The sequence below is a fragment of the Moschus berezovskii genome, chromosome 20 (genome assembly GCF_049115385.1).
Source record: "Moschus berezovskii isolate FMDL1 chromosome 20, NW_MosBer_1.0, whole genome shotgun sequence".
Lineage (NCBI taxonomy): Eukaryota > Metazoa > Chordata > Mammalia > Artiodactyla > Moschidae > Moschus > Moschus berezovskii.
Window position 1 is genome coordinate 34,245,100 of NC_142479.1, and position 24,336 is coordinate 34,269,435.

General features: G+C 44.6%; 1 protein-coding gene across 1 annotated transcript in view; it reads left to right on the plus strand.

Annotated features, from left to right (window-relative positions):
- Positions 1-24,336, plus strand: part of VPS53 (VPS53 subunit of GARP complex) — a 132,807-nt gene that overhangs the window by 84,834 nt on the left and 23,637 nt on the right. Inside the window, exons 14-18 of the mRNA XM_055402900.2 lie at positions 790-1,032; positions 4,399-4,546; positions 12,090-12,172; positions 13,378-13,456; positions 23,873-24,021. Coding sequence (XP_055258875.2) covers positions 790-1,032; positions 4,399-4,546; positions 12,090-12,172; positions 13,378-13,456; positions 23,873-24,021 — 702 coding nt within the window. The remainder of the gene's footprint in view (positions 1-789; positions 1,033-4,398; positions 4,547-12,089; positions 12,173-13,377; positions 13,457-23,872; positions 24,022-24,336) is intronic.

Sequence of the window (24,336 nt, forward strand, 5' to 3'; positions counted from 1 at the left end):
TTCAGAAAATGATGACTGTCATGATGTAGGGTTTCATTTCTGGCAAGAGAAGCTGGTACCAATATGGTACTAGGACCAGGGCACACAGCTCAGCAGTAGATTCTAGGCTCAGCTTTGCCACTAAATTGTGTGAGCAACTTTCCAGGCCTTCATTTTGTCATCTCTTAGAGGGTCCAGTAATACCTTGTCTTTCCTCCAGGGGTTTGGGATCAAATGTGACCATGGAATGTCTTGAAAAGTGTAAAGCAGCAGACAAATGCCAAATTTTGTCATCGATGTTATTTTGGGGGGGCGGTGGTGGTTGGTTGATGATACTGATAAAGATGGGTCCAATTTTTTTAGTGTTTTAAATTAATTGTTTTTTATTGAGATATAGTTGATTCACATTATTGTGTTAATAAGTGATTCAAGTATATAGGTTGATTCTTTTCCTGTATAGGTTATTATAAGATATAGAATGTTGTTCCCTGTGTTATACAGTAAATCCTCACTAATTGTCTCTTTTATATACAGTGGTGTATATGTTAATCCCATGCTCCTAATTTATCCCCACCCCTTTTCCCCTTTGATAATCATACGTTTGTTTTCTGTTTGTGAGTCTGTTTCTGTTTTTGTGAACAGATTCATTTCTGAATATAAGTGATGTCATATAATATTTGTCTTTGATTTACTAAAATGGGTCCTGTTTTCAATGTAGCAAGCATGAGGAATGATTTCCTGGTGGCAGTCAAGCACAATTACATTCTCCTTGTTGAGCTAAAATGACATTTCCTGTTTTCTTCCTCCTAGAAACCTTGGAGAGCTGATAGATCGGTTTGTGGCCGATTTCAAGGCCCAGGGCCCACCTAAGCCCAACACGGACGAGGGGGGTGCCGTGCTCCCCAGCTGCGCTGACCTGTTCGTCTACTATAAGAAGTGCATGGTGCAGTGCTCACAGCTCAGTACCGGGGAGCCCATGATCGCCCTGACCACTATTTTCCAGAAGTACCTCCGCGAATACGCCTGGAAAATCCTCTCTGGCAACCTGCCCAAGTGAGTTCCCGTTCTTCCTGGTGTGAGTGGTGAAGTAAGCTTCTGAATATACCTAAATATGGAAATCTTTGAGGAAATCCATTCTGAAGTTGTTTACTGAACTGCTAAGAATATCAGGAAAATCCCCTGATGGCGTTTCTAAGGGTCTGAGATGGTTTCCTCTCGAATGGGATCCCCTAGCCAATCAGGACCGTCACAGGAAATGCCCGCTCTGGCCACCAGCATAGGTCACATCCTAGCACGGTGGTCTCCAGAGTGTCAGTCCCATTATAGATGGATTTAGTTCATGTGGATTCAGTGATTCAGGGATAGGTACTTGGCAAAAAAAAAAAAGTAGGATGATGGTAGAGATGACTTTCAAATAGTAAGGGCAGTTTCATTCAGGCCAGAGTCTGTCTTATGACATCTTGCTGTCTTGGATGGAGCCTAATGTTTAAAAGTGTTGGGAGGTTTGTGGGGAGGTCATTGTATAGCACAGCTCCTAATTATAATGACTTGTCTGTATTGTTCTGGGGCACTAAAACATCATTATATTTTTTTATTGTGTGTGAGTATTCAATTGCACAGTCATGTCTGACTCTTTGAAAGCAAGACCCCAGTCTCCTCTGTTCATGGAATTTCCCAGGCAAGGACACTGGAGTGGGTTGCCATTTCTTCCTCCAGGGGATCTTCCTGACCCAGGGATCGAACTCATGTCTCTGGAGTCTCCTACATTGGCAGGTGGATTCTTTACCACTAGTGCCACCTGGGAAGCCCATATTTCTTATCACTTGAAATAAAATGGATTGTTCAACTAGAATTTTAGAGATACTTGGGATATATAGTAATTTCTATTATAATAGAATATGATCTAAAGCAGTGCTTCAGGATTTAGTAGTTATAAATCTTCCCCATAGCTAAATTCAGCAGTTCTGGAATGAGCTTCTGTCATGGTCACTAAAATGTGTCACATATAGGAGTTTTACATTATTGCTGCTGCTGAGTCACTTCAGTCGTGTCCGACTCTGTGTGACCCCACAGACGGAAGCCCACCAGGCTCCCCCGTCCCTGGGATTCTCCAGGCAAGAACACTGGAGTGGGTTGCCATTTCCTTCTCCAATGTGTGAAAGTGAAAAGTGAAAGTGAAGTCGCTCAGTCGTGCCCGACCCTTAGCGATCCCACAGACTGCAGCCTACCAGGCTCCTCCATCCATGGGATTTTCTAGGCAAGAGTACTGGAGTGGCTTGCCTTTGCCTTCTCCGTTTACATTATTAGGAGGAAAGAAAATCCCTAGGCTCTGGAAGACATTTAAAGTAACAGGTAATGTTTCACCAATGAGGATTTCTTTGAATATGATTAACATATTATTTTTAAATTTTTAATAACTGGTATCCTGATTTTCAAAATAATGTAAGTTTGTTATAGTTTAGAAAACACAGAAGAACACAAAGATGAAGATGAAAAAAAAACCCCCACCCAGAGAAGACAAACTGAACTTTTCAATATTCATTTTTCTGTTCTCTTTATATATGTCCTGTGTGCAACTGTGTCTTTTGTTTATTTGTTTGACAGAGTTGGGACTGCAGTGGTTATAGTTAGGTCTGTACCCTGCTGCTTTCACTTAACATCATGCTGTGTGCATTTTCCCATGTGCATTAGTCAGTGTCACAGCAGGAAACAAATGGTACATGGCTGGGGTATTGTCAGTAAAGCAACTGTTTAGAGAAATAAGGGCAGGTGAAAGGAGCCAACGGAGAACTCTGAAGCATCCAAACACTAGTGGGTAATTGTTACTACCTTAAAATTCATCTGAGAGCTGGGGCTGTGGACAAAGGGCTGCCCCACGGAACTGTGGCCAAAGGTGGTCACTGCCAGGACCATGCTGAAGCAGAGGGAGCAGGAGGGCTCATTGTCACTCAGACTCCTCTCTGCTCAGCGTCTCTGACTTGCTGCAGCCGTGGCTGTTGGCAGAAACCAACAGGAGACCAGAGGGCTGGGGACCCTGGGAGATAAGTCTATAGAAGTCAGTCTCCCACAGGGAAGAGAAGAGCAGAAAACAGTTAGCACAGTAAAAATATTCATCCAGGCACTTTTTTTTTTAATTTACTTGACTGCAACCCTGTTCTTAGTTGCAGCCTGCAGAATCTAGTTCCCTGAATAGGGAACGAATCTGGGCCCCCTGCTTTAGAAGTGCAGAATCTTAGCCACTGGACCACCAGGGAAGTTCCAGTCAAGACACTTTTTTAACATCATGAACATCATCATGCCATGATGTTCCCACATACAGAAGACCCTGAGTTAACTTCCGTGATTTTGTTTTATTGACCATTCTCTTAATTGACCATTGACATTGGGTTCACTACTTTGGTATTTCAAATAACACTCAGAAAAGCTTCCTTGAACAGAGGTAGAGCTACTGGGTCAAACAGTCTAAAGATTTTTTTCTAAGCTCCTGAAATATACTTTCAAAATGTTTATACAGTTTGCTCCTAACCCATAGTGGAAGAGAAGGCCATGTCCTTATACCCTTAGAGGTACTAAAAATTAAGATGTCTTCAAATCTTTCATTACCAATAAGACTGGCAAATTTAGGATTTTTTTTTTTTAAGGAAAAGAATCTCTCTCTTATTTTTTTTTTTAAGGTAAGTGTCATTGAATTCTATCTTTCTAAAAAGTGAAATCTTGGACTTGTCTGGTGGTCCAGGGGTTAAGACTATCCACTTCTACTGCAAGGGGTGCAGGTTTGACCCCTGGTCAGGGAACTAAGATATCCTGCATGCCACACATATGGCCAAAAAAACAAAAAGGCAGAATCTCACAGTTTAAATTTTATAACTATAGGAAATTATTTTAAAAACCGCATTTTCCTATATTGTGATCATGTGATTAGATCAATAGGAAGAGATGAGATGCTTTTGTTTCTTGAGGCAGTCAGGACTTTGGCCAGGAACCATGTGTTAACCTTCGCTCTTGAACCCCTCCACAGCACAGATTCCCAGGCAGAATTTTCATAACTGAGAAAAACAAATGGGGAACCAGCTCTTGTGCTCTGGGTGATCCTGAATGAGTTGTGCAGATCAGGAAATTCCATACTAAGCAAAGAAGCCACTCAGTAGCCTTCTCTCTGAGCCTGAGCGTCATCGTAGTTAATATGACTGACAACTGGCTCACTGTTGGGATTGTCTCTTCCTATTTCTGATGGTCAGAGAGTTTAAACAGATGACCATCAAGGTCAGGTCACTCGGAAGGGCCTCACTGTGTGTGGATTTGTTTGGGCCACGTCCAGCCTTTCCTTCCTCCTTTTCTTTTTTCTTAAGATGTGCTGTTTCCAGGTCAGGAAGCCAGGGAGAAGTCCTGGCCTGACTAGTTCCTGTTGTTTTCCCTCAGAACCACAAGCAGCAGCGGCGGGCTGACCATCAGCAGCCTGCTCAAGGAAAAGGAGGGCTCCGAGGCGGCCAAGTTCACCCTGGAGGAGCTCTGCCTCATCTGCAGCATCCTGAGCACTGCAGAGTACTGCCTGGCCACCACCCAGCAGGTGAGCCACCCCGGCCACCCACGTGCCCCCTCCTCTTCCTGAGCTGTCTGGGCCACCAATCTCAGGTAGAAGATCACACGACCTCGGGCAGACCCGCTGACCTCCCCCAGGAAACAACTTGAGGTCCAGCCAAAAGACAGCCCCAGCAGCCACTGCACAGAAGGACCATGTTAAAAGGAGCCTGGGTGAGACTGACCAGCTTCCTCCCTGGAACTATGTAAGCCACTCAGAGGGCATGATGTGCCCTCCTGAAAGTAGGTTGGTAGCCTTGTCTCCGATACATGAAAAGCAGTAATAAGCATAGTGGTGCTCGGCCCCAGACTTGGTGGTGCTGAGTCACAACCAGTGGTTTTGTTCTGAGGAGGGTTACCAGGCTCAGCAAAAACCCTCTGGGCTCTTATGTGTCTCCTGAAATTTATGGAGCATTCTCTATTCTGCCGAAACAAATAACCATTGTTTGGATGCTGACGTTCAGGAACCGGGAAGCAGGAAAGGGTGATGCCCCTGCTGGAGTTCCCATTAGCAGAAGGAAGACCCAGAAGAATTTTCCATTCAGCCTTCAACATGGGATTAGAAGTTCCTTTCCACGTTGGCTCTGGAATTCACCTAAGGTCAAGAAAAAGAAAATAACTGGGGAAGGTTCCATTTTTCCTCCCTTTTGGGATTTCTTATTTTTGCATGCCTAGATCATAGGAAGGCAACCATGACTTACGGTTCAGTTGGAGCACCTGTGAGCCAGAGCAAGCATACAGGAGGCCAGAGAAGAAGGGTTCCCCCAGAACACACAGTTAAGGTTAAGCCAGCCAGAGGCAGAGGCAGTAGTGTGCCCTGCTTGGGGACATGGTCACACTGAGTCACACTGGGAGTAACCTGTGACGTCTGGGCCTTGGAGCCAGAGACAGCCACGTGTTTAGTGTCAGAACTTCCAGGGCAGGACGACAGTATCTATGAGGACCTCCAAGGCAGGGCCCAGGGTTCTTTGATGAAGAAACACCATTTTAGCTATTCTGTGTGTATGTGCAGAAAGAGAAAAACACACACATATAAATAGGGTATTTTAAAAGTGAAATAACTATGATACCAAAAAAGAACTATGTAATCAGTGATTCTCAATCCCATCACCCTCAAATAATCATATTAGCAATTTGGAGCCTTTCTTTCTGTGCTTTTCCAGGAACATAGTTTCATATGTTCTATAATTAACTTAATTCCCTTTCATATTCTCTTGTTATTTTTAACATCACAGTATTAGCATTTAGGGGATATACCATAAATCATTTAACAGTATCCCTGATCATTGTTTATACTATTTCCAGTTTTTGTTTTTATGAGTAATCCTACAAAGAACATCTAAATATGGTTTGCATTATTTTTTTAGAGGAACTCTGTAGAAGTCCTAGATGTATTAGTAGATCAGAGACCATTCTGATGACTCACAATAGACGTGGCCAGTTTTTTATTAGAGAAAATTATTTTTACTGATTGTAAAAAGTAAATACATTTTTGGCACCTATTTTGTGCTCTCTAAATACCATTTTTCTCTGAAGGGAACCAGTCATTCCTAGAGAAATGACTAATTCCAGGTCTGAGGAAATGTACAAGATGAACCTGGAACATTAGATCGTACAAAAAGCAAGACTATGAGAGTTGTTTAAAAAGGACTCAGGAGCTGTAGTGGGTTTTATGGTACTAAAGGATATGTCCAGGTCCTAAGCCCTGGTACCTGTAAATGTGACTAATTTGGGAAGAGAGTCTTTGAGGATGTAATTAAGTCAGAATCTCAAATGAGATAGTCTTGCATTTAGGGTGAGCCCTAAATCCAATGACAGGTGTCCTTAGAAAGGAGAAAGTGAAAAGCAAAAGTCACTCAGTCATGTCCAACTCTTTGCGACCCCATGGACTATATAGTCCATGGAATTCTCCAGGCCAGAATACTGGTGTGGGTAGCCTTTCCCTTTTCCAGGGGATCTTCCCAACGCAGGGATCGACCCCAGGTCTCCTGCATTGCAGGCGGATTCTTTACCAGCTGAGCCACAAGAGAAGCCCAAGAATACTGGAGTGGGTAGCGTATCCCTTCTCCAGCAGATCTTCCCGACCCAGGAACTGAACCAGGGTCTCCTGCATTGCAGGTGGATTCTTTACCAACTGAGTTATGAGGGGAGCCCTTTAGAAAGGAGAGGAAGACTTAACACACTAAGACATAACGAAGATGCCCACATGAGGGAGGCAGAGACTGGAAGGATGCATCTATAAACCAGGGAACACCAAAGGTTGCCAGTCACCACCAGGAGAGGGAGGACAAACATGGGGTGGTGCTACTTTAGAGCCCCCAGGAGGAACCAGCCCTGCCAGCCCCTTAACTTTGGGCTTTTGGCCTCCAGACTCTGTGAGAGGATACCTTCCTATTTTAAGCTACCAAGTTTGTAGTGATTTATTATGGTAGCCCCAGGAAACTTATTACAAGAGCCAGCTCTGCTGGTCAAAGATGAGACATATAAGTATCACTGAGAATAGTAGCTACAGTAGATTGAAAACATCAAATATGTTTAAATCCATTTGGTTACAATGATTTTTTTTTAATTCAGTTACCGCATTGGAAGATACTAAGAAATCACTGATATAAATTGAATCAGTGGAAAGTGGGAAAGTTCTTATCCTGCTTTACCTATCTGAGTTGTAGCTCAGGATAACCAAATCACTGACAATGGGTAGTGTATCTTTATAGCGGATTTTCAACAAATAAATGAAGAAGAAAAGATAGAATCCGAATAGCATTCTTTTATACCTCCTTAAGAATTGATGCTTTTGAACTGTGGTGTTGGAGAAGACTCTTGAGAGTCCCTTGTACCACAAGGAGATCCACCCAGTCCATTCTAAGGGAGGTCGATCCTGGATGTTCATTGGAAGGACTGATGCTAAAGCTGAAACTGCAATACTTTGGCCACCTCATGCAAAGAGTTGACTCACTGGAAAAGACTCTGATGCTGGGAAAGGTTGGGGGCAGGAGGAGAAGGGGACGACCGAGAATGAGATGGCTGGATGGCATCACCGACTCTGTGGACATGAGTTTGAATGAACTCCGGGAGTTGGTGATGGACAGGGAGGCCTGGCGTGCTGTGATTCATGGGTCGCAGAGAGTCAGACACGACTGAGCGACTGAACTGAACTGAAATGGAATATGCAGTGTACATCATGAGGAACACTGGGCTGGAAGAAGCACAAACTGGAATCAAGATTGCTAAGAGAAATATCAATAACCTCAGATATGCAGATGACACCACCCTTATGGCAGAAAGTGAAGAGGAACTAAAAAAAGCCTCTTGATGAAAGTGAAAGAGGAGAGTGAAAAGGTTGGCTTGAAGCTCAACATTCAGAAAACAAAGATCATGGCATCTGGTCCCATCACTTCATGGGAAATAGATGAGGAAACAGTGGAAACAGTGTCAGACTTTATTTTTTGGGGCTCCAAAATCACTGCAGATGCTGATTGCAGCCATGAAATTAAAAGACGCTTACTCCTTGGAAGGAAAGTTATGACCAACCTAGATAGTATATTAAAAAGCAGAGACATTACTTTGCCAACCAAGGTCCGTCTAGTCAAGGCTATGGTTTTTCCCATGGTCACGTATGGATGTGAGAGTTTGACCGTGAAGAAAGCTGATTGCCGAAGAATTGATGCTTTTGAACTGTGGTGTTGGAGAAGACTCTTGAGAGTCCCTTGGACTGCAAGGAGATCCAACCAGTCCATTCTAAAGGAGATCAATCCTGGGTGTTCATTGGAGGGACTGATGCTAAAGCTGAAACTCCAGTACTTTGGCCACCTCATGCGATGAGTTGACTCACTGGAAAAGACTCTGATGCTGGGAAGGATTGGGGGCGGGAGGAGAAGGGGACGACAGAGAATGAGCTGGCTGGGTGGCATCACCGACTCGATGGAGATGAGTTTGAGTGAACTCCGGGAGTTGGTGATGGACAGGGAGGCCTGGCGTGCTGTGATTCATGGGATCGCAAGGGGTCAGACACGACTGAACGACTGAACTGAATTGAACTGAACTGAATGGAATAATGGATCTGGCATTGACCATCAGTGGTTGCTGTCTTTACAAAAAGAGAGAAAAGCAAACATCAGGTATCTCTTGATGGAAGTACACAGCATCATCATGAAGGAGTTTTCTTTCTTTCTTTTATTTTTAACTGTGCCATGCAGCTTGTGGATCTTAGTTCCTTGACCAGGGATTGAACCCAGGCCACGGCAATAAAAGCTCTGAGTTCTAACCACTGTACCACCAGGGATTTTCCACAAAGGGGTTTTCTTTAAAAAAAAAAATCTGGGGCATCCCTGGTGGTTCAGTGGTAAAGAATTCATCTGCCAGTGCAAGAGACATGGGTTCAATCCCTGTTCTGGAAAGATCCCACATGCCATGGAGCAACTAAGCCCACGTGTCACAACTATTGAACCTGGGCTCCACAGCAGGAGAGGTCAATATAATGAGAAGCCCGGGCACCACAACTAGAGAAAAGCCTGTGCAGCAACAAAGACTCAGCACATCCAGAAATAAATAATAAGTAAAATCTGTATCCAATCAAGCTACAGTTTACAGGAAATACAAGGGACAGAAGAACTTGCCAATTAGTACCTTGTGGATACAATCAGTAATATCATACCATGAGAAAAGCTTCAAGGCAAACAACCCAGTTTCCTTACAAAAAAACACGGAGGGTTGGAGTTGGGGGGATGCAAGAAGAAATGAAGGGAGAAACCAAAGAGACTCGCAAATCCAAGCAATAAAAAATTGTAAAATAATACTTAAAATATAGTGCCAGTAATGTGTCAGTATCAGTTCATTAATTGTAACACGTTTACTCTTGACAGTTGCATAAGTGTGCCATTCATTCCTTCAAGAGCTCTTTATGAAGCACTGATCAGGCACCAGGCACCGTATTTGGTATTAATTCACAGTGATGAACAGAGTGGACAAATTTCTTACCATGGAACTTAGGACTAATAGAGGAGCCAAATAATATAAGTAAGGAAGTTTTGTGGGAAGTTCTAGGAAAGAAATGGATGTTGCAGTGCTAATAGAGATTACCTACTGAGGTAGAGTAATCAAGGAGGGCCTCCCAGAGGAGGTGATGATGAAGCAGAGACCTGAGTGTTGAAAGGAAGTTGCCTGGAAGGGCTGGGCACTGGGAAGTGGCAAAACAAGGGAGCTGGCTTGGAGGGATAAGCAAGGAGAGGGAGAGGAAGCAGGAAGTGTAAAGGCCCTGAGAAGGAAAAGACCCTAGTGTGTTCCAGAACCTTAAAAGTTCACTATAATTGAAGCCGAGCAGGCAAGGGTAGGGAGAGTAAGATGTGGGCCAGAGAGCTAGAGAGGATTCAAATCATAATTAGAAGTTGGGATAGTTGGGTTTTATTTTCAACGTAATGGGAAAAGGCAGCTGACGGGTTGAAGCCATTGTGAGCCTGTGCCATAATTTGTCTCCTCAGTCCCTTACAAACGTGCAGATTGTTTCTAGTTTTTCACTAATATAAACAACACTAGAATGTGTGCTTTATGAGAAGAGGATCTTATCTGTTTTTGTTCACAAACTACATCATGAAAGAGCCTGGTACAGAATAGATTAGTCGCTCAGTTGTGTCCGACTCTTTGCGACCTCATGGACTGTAGCCCACAAGTCTCCTCTGTCCATGGAATTCTCCAGGCAAGAATACTGGAGTGTGTTGCCATTCCCTTCGCCAAGGGATCGTACCAACCCAGGGATTGAACCTGCGTCTCCCACACTGCAGGCAGTTTCTTTACCGTCTGAGCCATCAGGGAATCCTGGCACAGGAGAGGCTGTCAGTAAATGTCAGTTGAATTCAAGACCGCTGCAGAGAGCTCCTGCACGTCTCTCTGCCTTGTTCTCATCAGTCATTGAAATATCTTTCTAGATGCAAAATTGCTGGCCGACAGAGAGTGTATATTTAAATGTTTGCTTTTTAAATAAATTGCCTTCCCCAAAAGTTACATTAATTTACCCACCCCTCAGAGGTGCTTCCCTGGTGGCTCAGAGGTTAAAGCGTCTGCCTCCAATGCGGGAGACACGGGTTTGATCCCTGGGTCACGAAGATCCCCTGGAGAAGGAAACGGTAACCCACTCCAGTATTCTTGCCTGGAGAATCCCATGGACGGAGAAGCCTGGTAGGCTACAGTCCACAGAGTCGCAAAGAGTCGGACACGACTGAGCGACAGAACGGAACGGAAGAGGTATTTTTAAGTTTAAGACAAAACATTCGTTATTCTTAGAGTTTCTGTGATAAATGGGTTTGGGGCTGCTCAGTGAAGCGATTCCTGGGATGTTTTGAGATATTTACAATTCCCAGTCAGTTGTATTTTTCTTCGAGACGGCTGGGAGCTCAGCCAGTTTCCCTCCCTCGGCTGTAGGCTGATGGAGGCAGAGACCATGTTTCTTTTGTTTACCTCAGTATCCCCAACACTTTAATATGGTGGGGGAATGGTCCATCCCAGCACTGAGGGAAGACTTTTTATTTTATTGCCACCTACCCCCAGAGTCTTCCAGTGTTAGTGGGTGACCCTGCAATTCACAGGGCAGGGAGTAATCTAAAAATGGGGGTCTTTTTAAAATTAAATTTGATTAGGACTTCTCTGATGGTTCAGTGGATAAGAGTCTGCCTGCCAATGCAGGAGGCATGGGTTCCATCCCTGGTCTGGGAAGATTCCACATGTCGAGGGGCAGCTTAAGCCTGTGAGCCCCAACTATGGAAGCCCATGTGCCTAGAGCCTGTGCTCTGCAACAAGAGATGCCACTGCAAAGAGAAGCCTGTGCACTGCAATGAAGAGTAGCCACTGCTCACTGCAACTAGAGAAAGTCTGAGCAAAGCAACGAAGACCCAGCACAGCCAAAAATAAAGAAGTAAAAGTGAAATAAACAACTTTTAAAAACAAATTAATTAATTTGTCAGTGTGTCATGAGACCCAAACATAGCACAGGGCCAGAGAGCACAGGTTCTGGAAGAAATTCAATTCCCTTCCCTCCCACTCACTGAGCTGGGTAGGCTACGCCTCCACATTCTCATCTATCAAGTGAGGATCATAATAGAGTCTTCTTCACAGGGCTGCTGCTGCTGCTAAGTCACTTCAGTCGTGTCCGACTCTGTGTGACCCCATAGACGGCAGCCCACCAGGCTACCCCATCCCTGGGATTCTCCAGGCAAGAACACTGGAGTGGGTTGCCATTTCCTTCTCCAATGTGTGAAAGTGAAGAGTGAAAGTGAAGTTGCTCAGTCGTGTCCGACCCTTAGCGACCCCACGTACTGCAGCCTACCAGGCTCCTCCATCCATGGGATTTTCTAGGCAAGAGTACTGGAGTGGCTTGCCATTGCCTTCTCCCTCTTCACAGGGCAATGAGAATTAAAGGAGCCCATACATGAAAAGTGCCCAGAATGGTACCCGAATCATTACACTCGGTAAATGTGAAGTAGTCTTACTACGGTGCTCTTTCCGATAACCACTAAGCGTGTTTCTCTCTCTCTCTCTATCAGCTGGAAGAGAAACTCAAGGAGAAGGTCGACGTGAGTCTGATTGAACGAATCAATCTGACTGGAGAAATGGACACGTTCAGCACGTGCGTACTTTCTAGTCTGCTGGAGACTCTACCCTTACCCTGCCCAGAGCAGTGCGTCCCAGGCCATCAGCTTAGGTCACTGCAGAACCTGAGAGGGTCCCAGAGCCTTCTGTTGAATCAGGATTATCTTCTCCACAAGCCACTAAGGAGCCTGAGAAGTTGGTGCAGCTGACCCATATCCTGCCTCCTCACATGCAGTCATTCTTAGCTTACAGGGGTTTTATTGCTACAGTATCTATAATAATGGCCTTCTCTGGTGACTTAGCAGTGAAAGAATCTGACTGCCAATGCAGGAGACTTGGGTTCTATGCCTGGGTCAGGAAGATCTCCTGGAGAAGGAAGTGGCAACTCATTCCAGTATTCTTGCCTGGAAAATCCCTTGGACAGAGGAGCCTAGTGGGCTACAGTCCATGGGGTCACAAAAGAGTTGGACATGACTTAGTGACTAAACAACAACAACAATCTAGAATAACAGGGAAGAAGAACTTTCCCACCTCAGCCATCCCTGCAGGAAGGTCAGGTTCAGGGCCTCCTGTCTGCTCCCCTCAATCCACAGAGGGCCAGCCTCACCTCCAGTGTTTCAGGATGTAAAGGGTGAGCGACCTGATTTTAGCCATGGAGGCGGGTGGAGGAGTGGGCAGGGCACGGATGTATTTGGGGTGGGAGGGTGTCTGTCCAAGGAGTTCAGATGAAAGCCTTTGGAATCAGTTCTTGCCCTGGTGCCACCTGGCAGGGTTTTGTCATGGTCTTTAAGTGAGATTGGGAAAGGACAAGCTTCAGCTTTCTCATTGGCCACTTACTGAGGAAAAACCCAGATTCTCTTATTAGGTCATTTCCTCCCTTTCTCTCAACCTTTTTTTCCCTCCAAGGTCTGATTTAAACATTTTAAGCAAGCGTGTACTTGGGAGGAGTGAAGAGGGATTCTGGGCATAGAAGCAGGGGAGATGAGCCACAGGATCTTGTGTCCTGACCGAGTGGGGACACACCCGAGGGAAATGAGACACATAGCTAGAAGGAGGGTGGAGCCAAGATGCTTCTCCTTGTCATTCATTCATTTTTGGAATAAAGAAACTCGAGTTTTTCTGATGAAATGGTGAAGCTAGGTTTTGCACAGGTGCCTAAAACCTTGGCAAGGGGCTGTGTCGGTGGGTCATTCACAAGTCACTTCTGTAAGCCATGACCACAGTGGTGTGTTTGACTTGCAGTGTCATCTCCAGCAGCATTCAGCTGTTGGTTCAGGACCTGGATGCTGCCTGCGACCCCGCTCTTACGGCCATGAGCAAGGTAAGCTTTCAGGAAGTGCTGCCTCCTGAACGTCGGAGAATGAGCGCAGGTGGTCTCTCCTGGTTCTCACGTGTAGCTCCTGCAGGCTTTCCAGTGCTTAAAGACCAATCAGGAGGAGAATGGAGCCCTCCAGGAGTTTCAGCAGGTTCTCAATTGATCTCGCACCTGAAGTCAGTTGTTTGTCCTTTGAGAATGAGACGGGAAGCAGGTATGTTTCCTGAGTCTGAAGGAGAGGTTGTGTTTGATCAGCATCTGACGTGCAGAAAACCCTTTGTGTGGCCTCCCCAGAATGGGTGAAAGTGAAAAGTTGCTCAGTCGTGTCTGACTCTTTTGGACCCCATGGACTCTAGCCCACCAGGCTCCTCTCTCCATGGAATTCTTCAGGCAAGAATCCTAGAGTGGGTAACCATTCACTTCCTCAAAGCATTTTCCCCACGTAGGGATCGAACCTGGGTTTGCTGCATTGCAGGGAGATTCTTTACCAGTTGAGCCACCAGGGAAGCCCTGGTGGTGGTGTACTTAAGGCAGTCACTTCTAACTCATCTTCATTACTGCCACTCAGAGGTTTTTCCAACTCTTTCTGAATTCTGGTGACTGTGCAGGGTTATTTGATCAGGTTGCAGACCCTGGTTTTCTTTTCTTTTTTTATTTATTTATTTCACTGCAGGGGGCCTCATTTGTAGCAGGCAGGATCTTTAGTTGCAGCATGGGGGATCTAGTTCCCTGGCCAAGGATCAAATCTAGGCCCCCTACATTGGGAGTGCAGAGTCATAGCCACTGGACCATCAGGGAAGTCCCACCTCTGGTTTTCTAATATCACGGTGGCCCGTCCATCAACCCTCAGTCCCCAGGCCTCTCCCTTGGCATTTCCCATGTGTGGCCTCATGTTGTTCTTTGGCTTTTAGGTGCCTGTGTCTTTTCTCCCTAATGTAAATGCCTTGAGTGCATGGACCACAGAGAATAGAGAAGACTCTCATATTTGTTGATTAAGTTGGAAATAAGCGATTCTTCATTGATTTTTCCCCCCCTTAACATTTATTTATTTGACTGCACCAGGTCTTAGTTGTGGCATATGGGATCTAATTCCCTGCCCAGGGATCAAACCCAGGCCCTCTGCATTAGAAGGCCGGAGTCTTAACGACTGGACCACCAGGAAAGTCCCTTCACTGATTTCTAAGCCAAACAACACAAAGCCGTCCACTCTTTGAGCCTTCTAGAGCAGTGGTTGGCAAACTACAACTGGTGAGCCACATCTGGCCCACTGCCAGATAAAGTTTTATTGGCACACAGCCACACTCATTCATTTGTATGTTATCTGTGGCTGCTTTTGTGCTACAACAGCAGAATTAAGTAATTGCAGCTGAGACCAGATGGCTGGCAAAGCCTAAAATATTAACAGTCTGGCCCTTTACAGAAAAAGTTTTCCAGTGCCTATTCTAGAGTTGAGACTTTTGTAGCTTTCTTACAAATTCTGCAGAAGGAACTTCTCAGGGGCCTACTGGCCAGTAGCAGAGTACAGTGGAAAGAACACTGGCTTTGGAATCAGACAAACCTAACTCTTCTCATTTTTCCTTTGGGCGTGTTGAGCAAATAACAACCTCTCTGGGCACAGGTTACCTCGTCAGTATGTGAAACAGGGAGCTCTGCCTCCCAGAGTGTTGTGAGGATGGAGACTGGCCTGGTGCCAACAAACGTTAGCCCTCTTTCCCTCTGGTCAGGAGGAGTGGCCATGTCACAAGGTTGTGTAAGCGAGACATTCGGTCTGAATTTGGTTTTGTAGTAGGTTGTAAATATTTAAGAAAAAGAGCGGTTAATACCCAAACTTAAGCTTCAGGGTTTTTTTATGACGCTCAGTGGGGAATCCTGAGTAGCCGATGTCACAGAGTTTCCTTTCCTGATCCTTTCACCAATCAGAGGTAAATGTGTATTTCCAGCATCTGAGTGTTTACAAGCAGAAGACTCGGAGCAGGCAAACTGAGGCTCACTCATTTTCTTAGAGAGACGTGACTCTGAGGATTGATTCTTGCAGGCTCTGATTATCCCCTCGCTGCTGGTGAACATTCCCGACATCCTGAGCATGATCTGCTCCAGCTGCCTCCTCTCCTGCCCTGCCACACAGTTTAGGTCAGAAGGCAGCTGGGGAAAGAATTTCTACATTTACCAAAGGAAGAGTGAATTTTTTTTTTTTTCTTTTTAGTAAAATAGCAGTTGGAGGGGCTTTAACACTCCAGGTGTTGCTTATGTGAACTGTCATTTCATTAGGTGGGTTTCCTTCAAACTGCCCCCACCACCCATCTCTCCCCCAGACCCACACCAGCAAACACTAACAGAGACCATACCTCCAGAATCTTTTGTTTATATCACAGGGAAACCACAGACGTGGGAACGCAGCAGCTGGGAGGCCATTACTCTGTGTCTGAATCTTCTGGAGTTCTAGCAAAATGAAATCCATGTGATGAAAATGACCAGATATAAACAAGCCAAGTGGTCACAAACCGATTCAACAAATACCCTGCGATTTGTGCCTGCATTCTATTCTGTGTAGTTTCTTCGAGGATTTTTTAAAAACTTTTGTGATAATGTTTATTCTTGTCTGTGATGCCATCATTTTTGCTGCTAGTTGAATAGTTTGACTCAGACTCTACCCAGAGCCAGGCTGGGAAAGTCGTGAACTTTATTCCAAGGTGCTGCTTGCTGTTGTTTGGTCACTCAGTCATGTCTGACTCTTGGTGACCCCATGGACTGCAGCACGCCAGGCTTCCCTGTCCTTCACCATTCTCCCGGAGCTTGCTCATACTTAGCGTCCATTGAGTTGGTGATGCCGTCAGTTGGCCATGAGTGCATGGGTTTATTTGTGGACTCTGAGTTCTATTCCATTGATCTACGTGTCTGTTCTCAGGCTAGGGCCACAGTGTCTGATGATTGTAGATTTCTAGTAAGTTCTAACATTCAGAAGTATGAGTCTTCCGACTTAGTTCTTTTTCAAGATTGTTTTGGCTATTTTGAGTGTTTTGCGGGTTCACCGTTGTTTGTCTCATCCAGAGTATCTTTCTCCCTTAAGACACCATGGCACTTATATTAAGTCTCCACTTTGTTGTACAATTATTTTTTCTATCTCTGTCTCCCCTGTTAAGCTGTGAACAACTTGAGGGCTGTGTCTTAATCATTTTTTGATCTCCCCGGCACAGCACAGTACTTGCTTAACAGTAGTACTCCTGGAATGACTTTGAAGGTAAAGAAAGCAGAAAGAACAGAACAGAAGTTTATAGACACTCACTTCACCAAAGAATGGTGACCAGGTGAGACAGAGGTGGTAACTCTACTGACCACATTTAGCTGGGTAGAGCTGGCAGACAGTAGGAGACTCAGGCATCTTTACTGGAAATGGCAGGATCATAGAAGCCTTGAAGCCTTCAGGCACATCCAGGTGCTGTTGAGGATGAGCTGATGATCCTCAGTGGTACTTAACAGCCAGGATTCTTACTTCACCAAGTAGCATCCTGGAGCAGATTGAAGTTGGAAATAGGAAATGCCCACATCTAGCTGTTTGCTCCCCAGCTGTGGGCAAGAACCCCACTGCTGGTGAAGGAGAGAACACAGAGGGGCAAATTTGGTAGAAAATCCACAGGAATGGCTTTAAATGGACCAAACCCACAAGGAGGAAGCATAATACAAGCAAACTTTAGTGGTTTCTCTGAAGCTGTATAACCTTGAGACAGTGTTATTGATAAGTTATGTCAAAATTACCCTTCAGACCGCTTTCCCCTCCCAAATTGCATTATTTTTCAGATGAGCTCTGTGAGATGATTAATAAGTTGCTATTTACGGAGCACTTTACCAGGAATCAGCACCCAAAGGCGTTATTGCATTTAATTCTGACAAATATATGAGGTTCCTGTGTTAGTTCCTTCTCAGTTTCACAGATAAGGGAATGGAAACTCATCATCTCTCTTAGTTAAAATGCAGCAGAGCCAGGATTCAGACTCAGGTCTCTCCTCTGTGCAGTAACACTCCATACTTACAGAGTAAGTTAGTCTCTTGGCACATGTGGAAACTGAGGCAAAAATCAGCCTAGGTAATTGGTCTAAAAACAAGAATGCTGACAGTGCATGCTCTGGTACCGGTGCGTTCACATGAGCGTGTTTCGTGCTTCCTTGACTTTGAGCTCCTCAAGCGTTCAGAGCATCCTGTTAGATTCTGGTCTTCAGCTTTTCTCAGTCTGACACCATGACTTTCCTACAGGGGAGAAAACAGGTTGAGCAGCCAACCCAAGTATTGCAGCCTGCTCTGCACGTTTCTCCAGAAAACTAATGAATTATCACTCTGGCATGTGTGTTACTTGGTTTTCTTTTTCATAATATGTCCAAGGCCATAGAGCTTTATAACAGTAAAGCCAAAAATAAAACCGAGTCTCCCGATTCTTGAAAAGGAAGTTGTTTGGAGTGCTGTGGTGGAAACCATGTGAAGAGTTCTGTCTTTTAAATGTAATTTCTGTGAATTCTTAAGAATTCATAAGTCCCTGCCAGATGCTGATGTTCAGTGTAATTTCTTTGCCTGTTCAGTCACGGAAAGTGGTACTCAGTCGTGGAATGTATTGTAGCTTTTAACCCCTGATGCGTACATGTTGTGTAACAGAAAGGGCAACAATAAGATTGCAATCCTACAGAATGAATGTGGCAGAAAAAGGTCAGCGAGCACAGTCTTATTTCCTTTTGTTGTCCAGAATAATTGTAATTCTTGAGCTTCCTAGAAATTGGAAGCTAAAGAAAGCAATTCAAGTTTCCTTAAATAAATAAAAAAAAAGAATTAGTATGCCTGAGTATGGCCTTACAAGTAGGATTTTTTTTTTTTAACCTGTGGCTTCCTTGAAATGAACCATTGGTCCCACGGTCCTCCTCACTCTGTCCTTTTTCCTAGGGCTACTCACACCCCTCGGTTGAAAGAATCTAAGTCTCTGTCCAGAATCAAACAGATTTAGCTTTTAGCCCATTAATGGTAGTTTTAAGGGGGGGGGGGGAACAAAACAGAAGAAACTGAACAAATTAAATTTTCTTATAGTCTGGCAAGTAATTTCTATTAGATTTCAAGATCATGAACATGTACTCATTTAGGAGGCCGCCTTACTATCCCCCAAAGACATTTCAAAATAGCCAGAACAGTCCTCAAATCTGTTCCCATTTCCCTCAGTTATTAAAATGTAGATCTGTCTCAGGAGACTCACAGGGCTCCATGGTTAAGAATCCTCATTTCCATCTACCACCTATAATCAAGGCACGTCTTTCTTCATAAAAGATTGTTTTTTATTATGACCAAAGCAAATTACCTTCATTATAGAAAATTACAGATTTTTAAAAAGAAAATTGAAACTACCCATAATTCCAATTAACAAACATATTTCAGTCTTTCTTCTTATGCCTATGTTTTCTTTCTTTATCTTCGTTTTTGGCTGTGCTGGGTCTTTGTTGCTATGCAGGCTTTTATTTACGGTGTGAGGGCTTTTCGTTGTGGTGGCTTCTCTTGTGGAGCACAGGCTCTAGGGCAGTAATTCAGTGCATGGGCTCAGTAGTTGAGGTTCCTGGGCTCTGGAGCACAGATGCAATAGTTGTGATGCATGGGCTTAGTTGCTCTGTGGCGTGTAGGGTCTTGCCAGATCAGGGATCAAACCCATGTCTCCTGCATTGGCAAGCAGATTCTTTACCACTGAGCCACCAGGAAAACCCTATGCATTTATTTTTAAATAAACAAGCTTATGCTTTACGTAGTATATAACCTCTTTTTCTCATTTTGCAGGTTTTAATAGTTTTCTGTGTCGTTTGAGCTGAATCTGTGGTATTTTTAGTGATTGCATAGAACTCCATAGTACAGAGTATTTACTGTTAAAATTGTAATGGTAGTTAACATTTACCATGGAAGTAATACATGCCAGGCACTGTGTAAGAGTATCCCATACACTGTCTTTCATTAACTGTATAGATTATAGAGGTTATCATCATCCCAGTTTTATGGCTGAGAAAACTGAGGCTCAGAGGGTTTGGTCACTTGCCCAAGTCATGCATTTAGCTGGTTACACAAACAATATTAGGACTCATGACTGGCAACTCTAGATTGCCTCATCTTAAGTACTGTCATCTGCTGCCCCTGACCTGTATGTGATCATTTCACTTTTGATGGATGTTAGGCTATTTCCGATTTTTCACATTTATAAATAGCCCAGCAGTGGACAACTTTGTGTGGGTGTGTGTTTTCTGAGCATTCATAATTATTATCTTCAGATTAGTTGCCATAAAGGAATTGCAGAGATCTAAAACTATGTAAAATGCCAAACTTTTTTATACATATTTTCAAATCACAAATTCACCTTCCATTGGCCCAGCAGCGAATTAAAAAAAAAAACAAAATCTTCTTAAGCCTTTACTCCTCCACTTTCTATCCTGGATCTTACTGGTTTTCCTCCCAGAATTAAGGAATGTGTATCCCTGAGCAAAGAAGTGAGGAGAGGCATCCTTCTCTCCTCTTCTGTACCACCATCAACACCACCACATCCTCTACTTTGGGCAGCTCATCTGTACACAGATTTTGCTTGCCCCAAATTGTCCCTGATTGTCCTCACATCTGTCTTATCATCCATGAAGCAGGAGTAAGAATACCTCCTTCACTGCATAATCGTCAGAAGCAGTAGGTTCACGGGAAAATGTCGATCATGGTGCTTAGTACATGGCAGGCGCTCGGTAGAATGTTCCTTCTTCTTTTTTATTCCCCACACAGTAGTTAGTTGAGTGCTATACTTGGGGAAGGTGCCTAAAAACAGCACACGCTTGCTGTGTGAGTAAAAGTAGCCCAGACAGACGTGAAGCGTGAGCGTGTGCACGTGCCTGGGGCCAACATCCCAGTTGCCTTGCCCGTAACACTAGACTCTGGTCACCTGCAATGTTCCCAGACTCCACAGGTCTGAGTCTGCTCTGTACAGCTTTAGTTCTGAGATAAGATGAATATGTGAGAATCTGAATTCTCGGCTGAAGAAAATTAATTTCTCAGGAGACCTCTGTGCAAGTTTCACATAGCCATGAAGAAACACACATGCCGTAGTCAACTAGTGTGGAGCCTCGTCCTCTGATCAGTGGGTGAGTCAGAGGTCTCTATTGCTGTGGGCATCTCCCCAGCCTTCCCTGTGAGGGGCCACCACACTCTCCTTCCACAGGCACCAGAAACCACAGGAGCTGGCAATGCCCTGAGCCCCACAACCTCCCCCTGAGGCTGAGTGTGGGATCCCTGGGACTCTGGTATTGTAAATAGATTGTTTCCTTGCTTGCTATTTCTATCAACCCTACATCTTAGTTACTGCTGCTTTTGCAAACATGTTCTTGTTCAAATATCACCAATGGTATTCAACCCCACCCCACCTTCTAAACAGAAAGCGCAGAAGAAAAACCTTGAAGTATGGAGTTCTGTGAAGTATGACGTTCTAAAGGTCAGATGCAAAGTTCACCTGGAAAAGTTGGAGTCTTATTTCCACTAATGGCTTTTGAGGATGTTTGTTCTTCCAGTGCAAGCTACTGTTTTATGTCCCTTGATCACTGTGTATTTCATTAGCTTCTCCGTGAGAAACTGGGCTCCCCTTGAACTAAGGCTCAGTTAAGTACTTTTGTTTGTTTGTTTGAAATGATTAACATGTGTCTAGGAAGCAGCCCAGTGTAGTGCTTGGGTTTAAGATGGGCTTGGGCTGCCTCCACTCTGCCATTGATCAGCTGAGTGACTTTAGGCCTCTTCTCTTTGAGCTTTTTCAGTCTCCTTGTCGGTAAGACTGCTGTGAGTAAGATCATGTCTGAATACAAAGGAGATGATGTGTGCCAAATGACCCGCACACAGTAGTTCTTGATGTAGGTACATTGGGACATTAGAGTTACAACCCAAATCCTAAGTCATCAAGGGGGAAGATGGCAGAGCATCCATCCGAGGCTGTGGCCGGACAGCATCACTGCTAGCTGTATTTTGCTCATTTTTTTAGAGAATAGTCTGAACAATGTCAGCTCTCATTGTTTTCCAGTACTTTAAATGCTTTTCTTATTCTACAAAGCAGTCTTAATTTTTTTTTAATTTTTATTAATTTTTGGCCACACAGAGTGTTGTGTGGGATCTTTGTTCCCCAACCAGGGATCAAACTCCTGTCCCCCGAAGTGGAAACACAAGAGTCTTAACCACTGGACCTCCAGGGAAGTCCTGGGTTGACTTAAATTTAAACTCATGAATCCATTTGACTTTTGTCAGTACTTCATTTATCTTGACCGATGGAGTTCAAAATGGCCTAAGTATTCAGGAAAATTGGATCTTTCACCTAGATTCCCAATGTGGACACATGCTAACATGGCCAGTGGTGATCAAGAGGAGGCAGCTCTCCAGCGGGAACTTGAACTGTCACACCACGAGCTCCGTCTTGCCCCAGAGTTGCTTTGTAACTGATGACAGGGCATGTCACCACCTCCCGCTGTGGTCGTCTTCTGTCAGTGGAGAACCACCGTGCTTAGATAATTGTTTACGAACTTTTTGAGCTGTTGAAATGTCAACTGCTGCCAACTTGAAAAAGAGCAGTCATTACTACGGATGAGCTTTGTGTTTGGTGAAAGGTAGAACTCACTGTGCATTCGTTCCCCGGGGGCCTTCTGCTGCGGAGCCGCTGACGAGCTTGGAGTGGAAGATGAAGTGTAGATGTTAACAGCACCTGCCAATTCTGGCCTCACCCTGTGAGCTCATTTAAGCCCCGCTAGGAGGTTCATTGTTTGAATGGGTCACATCTTTAATATCAGATGGAAAAAGAAGTCTCTTGAATAAAATAGAAGAGGATGAGGAAAACATTAGAAGTAGCCAAAGCATTAGAATATAAAGTCAGTTCATATTAGACTTTTCTACCATCTCTGCATCCTTTGTTTTTATTTTTTCCCCCAGTAAAAAATTAGAGGCCCTTTTCTTTCTGGAGCCTCATTGTGAACGCTTACATAGACTTCATGTACCTGGACCTTGGTTTTCTTATCTGTAAAATGAAGATGGAGGTGCCTTCCAGCTTTTCCCTGGTTCTGTGCTTACACAGACCCAAAGCTTTTAGGCCATAAATATCTGCTTATGTGGACGGAGAAGCCTGGTAGGCTACAGTCCAGGGGGTCGCAAAGAGTCGGACACGACTGAGCAACTGAACGGAACGGAACGGATGTGAAGAAACATTAGGACAAAACATAGTCATTTGAGCTTCCCAGGAGCTGGGGGATCATCCATGTACAATATGATTCTTTTAAACACATTCTCTCAGGGTTGAATTTTTCCTTTCCCCAGGAGCTTTGTAAAAATAGTATTTTCTTGCCAGAGACTTCAAGGCCTCAGAAAGACTGCCTTCCTTCTGTGAACATATTATACAGTTTGTGTTCGGCTCGGGATCTTTTTAACAGGCAGCCCAGCTCCTTTCTGGGAGGCTGACCCTGCAGAGCCCATCTCAGTCCGGCCGGTGGTGTGTGAAGCAGGCTGGGAGCTGGTGCCGCCCCTCTTCTCCAGTGTTTCCGGGGTGAGGTGGTGGGGGGGAGATCACACCACTGCTGCTTTTTCCATTTCACTGTGCATGTTTTTCAGAGCATTTCCCCTCATTGTCCTCAGGTTGTGAGAACTGGAGCCCAGCAGGTCTCTCGTTTTTTGGTTTTGTTTTTAATATGTTTGTTTATTTGGCTGCGTCGAGTCTTAGTTGCGACACCTGGGATCTTCACTGCGTCCTGCAGGATCTTCCATTGTGGTGCACGCACTTAGTGGCTCCGTGGCATGCGGGATCTTAGTTCCCCAACCAGGGATCGAACCCAAGTCCCTTGCATTGCAAGGTGGATTCTTGACCACTGGACCCCCAGGGAAGCCTCAGGCCTCTTGATTTTGTTCACGGCCTGCCTGGTCAGAGGCCATGCAGGACCTCTCAGTGATGCCCCAAACCTGCCATCCACACAGCCCTTGTCCTGTTCCCCACAGCACTGTCTTAACCTCTGACCTGCCCCTCATATTTACAGAGATGCTCTTTCCTTTCTCTTGATTAAAATCCCACATAATCTCAAAGGCTCTTGGAGTAAGAGTCTAATGTTTGATTATAGAAATTTTCAGTTAGATAGAAAAGTAGAAGAAATAAGCTACCAAAGAAAGCAGAGAAAATAAGCCACAAGGATATATTGTACAACACAGGGAATATGGCCAGTATTTTATAATGACTTTAAGTGAAGCATCACCTTTAAAAATCATTCAGAAACTAACCCAACAGTGTAAATCAACTATACTTCAATTTTTAAAAACTGTGAATCACTATATTATACACCTGTCCCTGCACCTTCCCCAGTAATGAGTAAAGCTGTCCTCCTGCACAGGCTCTGAAGACTTGTCCCGCCTTGTCTCCATTTTCAGATGCAGTGGCAGAACGTGGAGCATGTTGGTGACCAGAGCCCCTACGTCACCTCGGTCATCCTTCACATTAAACAGAATGTCCCCATCATCCGTGACAACCTGGCCTCCACGCGGAAATACTTCACGCAGTTCTGCATTAAATTTGCAAAGTAAGTCCTGAACACCCGCATCACTGGATGGTTCTGAATGCCATGCTGACCACCAGTGTGCACCCAATCCAGGTGTCCCCACCATCCAATTAGTTTTTTTTGTACCCTAGAGAAGCATACTAATCATACTAAATTTGCTACTTAATGTGGTAAATCACAGTAACAGCAGTACAACCATCCACCCCCTCAAGACAGGCAGAAAGGAGTCAGGGGGCTCCTGTCATTTGAATTACGTGGACATACTGGTACTCCTGCCTCCCCCCAGGTTTGGATAATAAAAATTATTTTTCAGCAATCTCATATATGTATTTTGTC